At 40.3% G+C, this 9,353-nt stretch overlaps 1 protein-coding gene across 1 annotated transcript in view; it reads right to left on the bottom strand.

Annotated features, from left to right (window-relative positions):
• The window catches only part of LOC124552323 (zinc finger A20 and AN1 domain-containing stress-associated protein 9-like), a 134,557-nt gene extending 129,730 nt beyond the window's left edge, over positions 1-4,827 (bottom strand). Inside the window, exon 1 of the mRNA XM_047126595.1 lies at positions 4,702-4,827. Within this exon, the coding sequence (XP_046982551.1) occupies positions 4,702-4,827 (126 nt within the window). The remainder of the gene's footprint in view (positions 1-4,701) is intronic.
• Positions 4,828-9,353: the final 4,526 nt, after the last annotated feature.

Raw genomic sequence — 9,353 nt, forward strand, 5'->3', positions numbered from 1 at the left:
ACAACACCTGTCGGCAGCTGAGGGTTTCGATTTAATTATCATCTCAAACGATTATATGACCTTATGACGTAGAAAATTTTTTAGTAGGGGTAAATAGTGCAAGATATTCGAAATTCTCAAGCAAATAGGAAGTATAAAATATGTGGAAGAATCAAGAGGGAAAAATAAGACTGGAAGTTTAAGAACGAAGCTCTCGGGTTAAAAAGGGAGTAAGACAGAGATCTAATCTTTCACTCATCTTTCTCAATCTTTACATAGTATAAATAATGATAGAAATAAGAGAAAAGTTCAAGAATGGGATTAAAGTTGATGGTGAAAGGATATTTATAACGACATTCGCCAAAGTCATTGCTATCGTCAGCGAACGTGAGGCATAATTGCAAGATCTGTTGAATAGAATTTTCAGTCTAATGAGTATAGAATGGACTACGAGCAAATGAAATCTAATGAGGAGCAGTAGAAATGAGACTAGTGGTAAACTTAACATTAAAATTGCTGACCACTAAGTAGACAGAGTGCAGGAAATCTTCTACCTTGGAAATAAAATGTCACAGGATCGACGAAGCAAGCGGGACATAAAAAGAAATTTTGGAAATTTGTGGTAAGTTACTGTGGGACCAAACTGCTGAAGTCATCGGTCCCTAGCCTTACACACTAATTAATCTAGCTACGCTAAGGACAACACACACACCCATGCCTGTGGGAGGAGTCGAACCTCCGACGGGGGCGAGCCGCACGAACCGTGGCAAGCCGCCTGAGACCGAGCGGCTACCCCGCGCGGCGGACATAAAAAGATCACCAGCACAGGTGAAGTGGGCATTCTTGTCAAAAAGAAGTTTATTAGTATCAAATGTCGGGCTTTATTTGTGGAACAAACTCATGAGAATGTACGTTTGGAGCACGTCGTTTTCTGGTAACGAGTCACTGTCTGTGAGAAAACAGGAAAAGTAGAGAGTCGATGCGTTTGAGATGTTGTGCTACAGAAGCGTGTTGAAACTTCTTGTGGACTGTTAAGATAACAAACGAGGAGGTCCACTGCATTAATAGGTGTTACGCTTTCATTGAACACTGACTGGGGATAGTGGTTATCGCTGGAGAAACCGATTTTGGGTTACATCGGATTTTTTTCATCTCCAATTTACCGTGGTCGTTAAAACCGCTAAAAATAACCGGTTTCCCAGGTAACTGATTTTCGATTTCTTATTGCTTTTACTTCCTGCAGTAAACGTAGACATCGAACAAACAATGATAAATTCTAAGACTCATTCAGACGTTTGCATTACACGTTTCAACATACCTTGAATCAAGATATCAAATAAAATAAGTAAATAAAAGAAAACTTAGTCCAGATAATGTTCGCCGCTTTTCTCGAAAAGTAATGATGCTTGAATAATACCAAAAATCACCAATATTCTTCCACTGATTCTTATTTCTTGAAATTCTGCTCAAAAATCTGGTTATAATCGAGGTTCGTATAACTATTGGGGCTTACGAATTGTCAGTGCTACAGGACGGAAACTGACGTTGGAGAGCAATATTTTTCGTGTTATGTTGTCAGTATCTAGGCAATACAAACACATTACTAAGTAGGTCAGGCAGCAGTTCACTTACTTCTTCTTTTTATTGCAAACAATGAATAAAATATTAAGTTTTTAATTTATTATTGTTGTTTTAATTTTCTTTCTCTTTCATTACTTCACAGGATGGTGGACAATTAATAAAGCTTTTCGGTAAAATTTGAAGCGTTCTTTTTCTTTAATTACTTCGAATAAAAAACTCGTTTTGCTCTGAAATATATTTATTCATAGCTTAACTGAAATGTGTATGCAAATGATGTAGCCAACACTACACATGTTCTTGCAACAAATTCAGATGAACAGCTTAGAAGGCATTCAAAATTGAACATTTACCAGAAATAATTACTTAACAGTAGTTAAAATTTCAGTAATGAAGCTAGCCTTTGGGCAATATGTATTGATCGTCTGTTTAGGAATACTCGTTCTACGATGAGTTGGCCTGTAAGTTGACTACCTTCATCAGGAAGGACATCATTCAACGACGATAACAATTCTTTAAAAAACCACATAAATTGCTGTCAATGATAAATACTTTGAGCTACAAAGAACAAGCCTAGCATTCACCTCCTACTCTATTCTCAAAACGTCAAAGACTCACTGCTACTAGATACAAAATTACAACAGGCACATTACTGACTCAGCAAATCAGCACAGATTCTTATGAGATGAATTTGTTCCTCGATTACGACTGTAGACACTGTTATTGAAATAGTTCTGATCGCTTTTCCCGTTTTCTATTATAACCCAGTATTTCACAGCAATGGAAATTTTATGAGTAGAACCCCCATGAACCATGGACCTTGCCGTTGGTGGGGAGGCTTGCGTGCCTCAGCGATACAGATGGCCGTACCGTAGGTGCAACCACAACGGAGGTGTATCTGTTGAGAGGCCAGACAAACGTGTGGTTCCTGAAGAGGGGCAGCAGCCTTTACAGTAGTTGCAGGGGCAACAGTCTGGATGATTGACTGATCTGGCCTTGTAACACTAACCAAAACGGCCTTGCTGTGCTGGTACTGCGAACGGCCGAAAGCAAGGGGAAACTACAGCCGTAATTTTTCTCGAGGGCATGCAGCTTTACTTTGTGGTTAAATTATGATGGCGTCCTCTCGGGTAAAATATTCCGGAGGAAAAGTAGTGCCCCATTCGGAAACATCCCCCAGGCTGTAGCTAAGCCATGTCTCTGCAATATCCTTTCTTCCAGTAGTGCTAGTCCTGCAAGTTTCGCAGGAGAACTTCTGTGAAGTTTGGAAGGTAGGAGACGAGGTACTGGCGGAAGTACAATTGTGAGGACGGGTCGTCAGTCGTGCTTGGGTAGCTCAGTTGGCAGAGCACTTGCCCGCGAAACGCAAAGGTCTCGAGTTCGAGTCTCGGTCTGGCACACAATTTTAATCTGCCAGAAAGTTTCAAAAGCAGCGCACACTCCGCTGCAGAGTGAAAATTTCATTCTGGAAACATGAACACTCTTTGTACTTGACCTTCTTGAAGACATTGAAATCTTTACCAACAAAAACACGACAGCCGACTACCAAAAAAATCAAATGTGTGGGTGAAATCTTATGATACGTAACTGCTAAGGTCATCAGTCCCTAAGCTTTGACACTACTTAACCTAAATTATCCTAAGGACAAACACACACATCCATGACCGAGGGAGGACTCGAACCGCCGCTGGGATCAGCCTGCGCGCCTTTGACCGCTCGATTAATCGGGCGCGGCACACCCGGCTACCTCCTCAATGACTGCACTGAAGAGAGGAACAAATTATTCCTTCAGAATTTCGAAGAGTTACTAGTTTAAAACAGATAATAAGTTAACTAAATCTGCACTGCCGCGCCATCCATGGCCCACTACCCCTGTATCCTTCTCTTTTCTTCCCATTTATATTGATGTCAGCATAAATACACTACCACAAAATAAATCTATACTACATGTGCAAATGTTCAAGCCATTTACTATTATTATAAATCAGTACTTTCATACACATTACCTTTAGCTGAAATAAATAGAACCTGTCTTTCCTAATATTCCAGATCACGTTAAAGTAAGAACAGAAATAAGTCAGCAGTTCATTTGAAATTTTGTTGTTGTTGTTTTTTTAGGTATAAAGTTCATGGTCATACAAACAGCAGCAGTTCATTGCAAATACTGTAACTTATTTTTATTCCTGGGCGCTAATATTAATGCCAGTTTTGATTAAAGTTTTTTCCCATAAATTGACAGTATTACATGTTAATAAAAGAATAGAAATAAGACACGAGATCATTTTAAGTTTGTTTTTGTAGTAATTTATTTCAAAAATGGTTCAAATAGCTCTGAGCACTATGGGACTTAACTTATGAGGTCATCAGTCCCCTAGAACTTAGAACTACTTACACCTAACTAACGTAAGGACATCACACACATCCATGCCCGAGGCAGGATTCGAACCTGCGACCGTAGCGGCCGCGCGGTTTCAGTCTGTAGTGCCTAGAACCGCACGGCCACCCTGGCAGGCAGTAATTTATTTATTTCATTTTGCGCATTAATGTTCACGCCCATTTCGATTAAAGTATTTGCCGGTACATCGACTTAAACGCATGGTAACAAAAACAAGTAATATCTCTGAGCAAAGTAGGCCTGTGTTACATCTTCGTATGAATATCTTTGTAGCCGGCCGCGGTGGTCTCGCGGTTCTAGGCGCTCAGTCCGAAACCGCGCCACCGCTACGGTCGCAGGTTCGAATCCTGCCTCGGGCATGGATGTGTGTGATGTCCTTAGGTTAATCAGGTTTAAGTAGTTCTAAGTTCTAGAGGACTGATGACCTTAGAAGTTAAGTCCCATAGTGCTCAGAGCCATTTGAACCATTTAGCTATATAATGTCCTGTACACAGTCTGAAAATGAGCCTAGAAAGGTTCGAAAACCAGTTCATGGAATACATAAATACTTCAAAAAAGTGACTGGTTGCAGTTTTCTGTATTTACATTGAGCACTACTTGTTTTGATTGACACACACTGCAAGAACCAAATTGTAAACGTCTGCCGAAACAGAATTCTTAGGAGGGGTATTCGGTATATCTGCAGTGAGCTGTAACTCTGTCGCATGGATTGGCTTCAGGGTTGTCTTTCTGGTTAGTTTCTCCTGTACTCGAGTGTGTGGACGGTCGGTGGGCGGTGGGCTGTCTCGCTGCCCCAGCGCAGAAGCTGAGGGGTCCGGCGGCAGGTAATTCTGTGACGTGACGGAGCTGTTTACTAGCGGCAGGCTGGTCAACATCCCGGGTCGATCGCCCCATCACTGCCGCCGTGGCGTTGGCAGCACTGGCAGCGGCCTTTAACGAGGTTCTTGTTGGCCGTAGACCGGCTGGCCGCAGACCCTGGGGATCGCGGAAATAATAATAGGGGTGGTCTACTCACCCCCCACCCCCCACCCCTTCCCCTCCCACCCACGCAAAACCCTCACTCCACCCGCAGCCCTTCGCGGCCCACACAGTCGTACGGCCTGACGTCGAGAAGGCGTCGCTGGCTGCAAACTCTAATGCCGTGCCTCACGGGGAACCATAACCACTGGCTTAACGCTCGCTGCTTCGCTCGCGTACACTGTACGGTCTGCATAGATTTCTTTTCTTTCCTTTAATCGAATTTCTATGTTGCTACACCAATTGCTCATCTGTAAGGCAGCCACTCACCATTTGTATTTGAAATCTCCATGCCCAGTCGAAGAATACACAAAAGCAAAATGTTGAAAGGAGTATTAATTCCATAAAGTTTACAGTCTCACAACAAACAAAACAATAAACTATATGTTGTGCAAACCAAAGAACCTACTCTCGATAAAACAGTTAGCGACCATTTCCATGGCTGCCCGTCTCTACGTAATTAAACTGTTCCAGCGAATTTAATTTAGTTTCATATGGCGTGTTAAAATAGAAAGGGATTCTGCAGTTGTTGGCGCCAGTCTTACACCGGGTACTGAATTATTTAATCCCAAACGGATATTCCTATACGTGGAATGATATTTATAAGTGGTATTAATAATTATCAGCTTGTGCAATACTTACAACAAAAACACGAATAATTTTATAAACGTATATTAAACCTACAGAAAAATTAATGTGTTAAAGGTCTGTTTCTTTTTCTACCCAATTCTGACGAAGCCGACTTGGCGTGGTGACTGTTGAATAGCTTCCTCCAATTCAGTTCAGATATTACAGCACCTTCTAAACGTTTCATGCTAATTAAGGCCATAAAAGCATGGTCTTTTCCGAATGTACTTCTGACAAAAAAATCTGTTCCGCTTATATAACGTAATATTATCATAAAACTTTTCATCCCTTATTTCACCCCCTTAGAGGTTGAATTTCCAAAAACTGTGATACACGTATGGTTTTAATTTCAGCCGAGAAGTCAAATACTAATTTTCATAGATGTAGCTTTAAAACTGCTTTAGTAATTATTTAATAATGATTTATTTTTTTTAAAAAATTTTCACCTACTATTTCATTTTCTCAGGGGTTGAATTTCCAAAAATACTGAAACATTTTTTGTATTTCTGGAAAAGGAAAAAAAAAATACCAATTTTCATACATCTAGCTTCAAAATCAACTTAGTAGGGATATAGTTTCAAAAAACCTCTTATCTCTGGTTTCATCTTGTTACGGGGAGAAAGTCGAAAATCCATTCTTAAACGACGCGTACAGTATAAAGTGAACACCCTCTCGAAATTTCAAGTTTCTGTCCTCAAAGGCTTGAGCTGGGCGATGATGAGTCAGTGAAGACATTTCCGTTTATATTTAGAGATCAGTGTCCGAATTATCTTCATCATTTGTTACTTCCTGGCAGATTAAAACTGTGTGCCGGACCGAGATTCGAACTCGAGACCTTTGCCTTTCGCGGGTAAGTGCTCTACCAACTGAGCTACCCAAGCACGACTCACGCCCCTTCCTCACATCTTTACTTCTGCCAGTACCTCGTCTCCTACCTTCCAAACTTAACAGAAGCTCTCCTGCGAACCTTGCAGAACTAGCACACCCGAAAGAAAGGATATTGCGGAGACATGGCTTAGCCACAGCCTGGGGGATGTTTCCAGAATCATTTCTTACTTTTACCTTGTTAACATTGAAAAAGAAGCGCTTAAGGCGTAAAAGAAATTTTTATTATATGATTTCTTCATAGTTGTAGTTCAGCAGCTGCAGAATATTTCGAAAAAGATAAAAAGTCATATGTTAACAAGGCAAAAACTCAGTCGTCAGCTGCACAAGAAAACCGTTATTTAATTCTCGTTACCGGGCTCGACAGTTTAACCTGTCATCTTCAGACGCCAAATAGGCTCAAATCATTGGCAAGCCAACGTCAAAATAAGAATAGGACTCTAATGTCCTACAAAGTCTGTTCACTTTCAACGAGTGACTGTGTGGTATGTAATATCCAGTCATGCAATAATCGGTCCGATATTCCTCGATGACACGGTGTCTACCGAACGGTACTTGAAGGTTTTGGAAGATGATTTCATCCCAACTATCCAAAGTGACCCGATTTCGTCAAGATGTGGTTTATGCAAGACGGGACTCTAACCCATCGCTACAGGATAGTGTTTGATGTCGTGGAGGAGCACTTTGGGGACCGCATTCTGGCATGGTCCCCGATTGGCCGTCATATTCTCCGGATCGGAACACATGCGACTCCATTTTGTGGGCCTATATTAAAGACAAGATGTACATCAATAACCCTAACACCACTGCTGAGTTGAAAACAGTCGTTAACAATAGGCCACGAACAAAAGGCCGGCCTCGTATCCAGAATACTGACAGTTCCATACATCGTCGCTCTTTCAGTTGCCCATGGTGCCACCCTACACTGATAATAAAGTTTGATCAGTAATTATGTATTTTTATATGTCTGTCTGCTTGATGCTTGTTCCACGGTTTATTGTCTTCTGTTAATCATTTTATATGCTTTTATAATGTTCACTGCATATTTTCGCTTCAACTGTTGCAGTATTTATTACAGTCTATACGTACACTAGCGCTCCCACTTTGTATATAGGCGTGTTCAATCCCTTTCATGTCATCAGTGTATTGGCTGACTTTCGTCGCACATACTATGTACAATTTGAGATTTTGCAGGTAACTGTTTGCTACTCAACGCACATATATTTTTAGTGGTGTCACACTGTTTTATTGATTCTGTAGCAAAAGTATGCTGTGGCTCTTAAGCTTAACTATTTTATATCTGTTTTATAAATCAGCATTACTTCTGCTGTTCAATCTCTGTACAGTTTTTTTTAACGTACTTGCTTCATATATGTATTTCTTGCCATCCTTTGAAGGGCAATACCGTCCGATTCGTATTCTGACGTTGACCTACTAACGATTTGTTCTTCTACATCTACATCTACATGGATACTCTGCAAATCACCCTTAAATGCCTAGCAGAGGGATCATCGAATCATCTTCACAATAATTCTCTATTATTCCAATCTCTAACACCGCGCGGATAAAACAAATACCATTAGCTTTCCGTGCGAGTTCTTATTTCCCTCATATTATTATGATGATCGTTTCTGCCTATGTAGGTCAGTGTCAACAAAATATTTTCGCATTCAGGGGAAAGTTGATGACTGAAATTTCATGAGAAGATTCCCTGGAACGAAAAACGCCTTTGTGTTAATGATGTCCACCCCAAATCCTGTATCATGTCAGTGACATTCTCTCCCTTATTTCTCGATAACACAAAACGTGCTGCCCTAGTTTGAACTTTCTCAATGTAGTCCGTTAATCCTATCTGGTAGGGATCCCACATCGCGCAACAGTACTCCAGAAGAGGACGAGCAAGCGTAGTGTAGATAGTCTCTTTTTCAGAAAATCATTAAGTGGTTCTCTGCAAATGGGCTCTCATTTGACAAAACACAGTATATACAGTTCCACACAGTAAATGGAATGACACCATTAATAAATATAGACTTCGATCAGAAATCGGTAGCTAACGTAGAATATTCAAAATTTCTAGCTATATGCATTGATGAGGGGTTGAACTGGAAAAAAACACACTGAGGATCTGCTGAAACGTTTGAGTTCAGCTACTTATGCTATTAGGGTCATTGCAAAGTTTGGCGATATACATCTGAGTAAATTAGCTTACCACGCCTATTTTCATTCTCTGCTTTCGTACGGCATCATATTCTGGAGTAACTCATCATTGAGTAAAAGAGTGTTCATTGCACAAAAGAGTGTAATCAGAATAATTGCTGGAGCTCATCCAAGATCATCCTGCAGACACTTATCTAAAGAGCTAGAGATGTTCACTGTAGCCTCACAATATATATATCCACTTATGAAATTTGTTATTAACAATCCGAACGAATTCAAAAGTAATAGCAGTGTACATGGCTATAAAACTAGGAGAAAGGATGATCTTCACTACTCAAGGTTAAATCTAACTTTGGCTCAGAAGGGGGTAAATTATGCTGCCACAAAAGTCTTTGGTCACTTACCTAATAACATCAAAAGTCTGACAGATAGCCATATAACATTTAAAAGGAAATTAAAAGAATTTCTTAATGGTAACTCCTTCTATTCATTAGATGAATTTTTGGATATAGTAAGTGGGTAATTTCCCCAACCCCCTCAGAATCAAGTGTCATGTAATATTTTGTGCAATGTAATATCTTGTATAAACACCTTTTATTAACCTGACATGTTCCACATCGTTACGAAGTTTCGTATTCATGATCTATGGAACGGGTACTAATCTAACCTAATCTCATCTAGATCTGTTGCATCTTCTAAGTGTTCTGCCAATAAA

The sequence above is a fragment of the Schistocerca americana genome, chromosome 10 (assembly GCF_021461395.2).
Source record: "Schistocerca americana isolate TAMUIC-IGC-003095 chromosome 10, iqSchAmer2.1, whole genome shotgun sequence".
In the NCBI taxonomy this organism is placed as follows: Eukaryota; Metazoa; Arthropoda; class Insecta; order Orthoptera; family Acrididae; genus Schistocerca; species Schistocerca americana.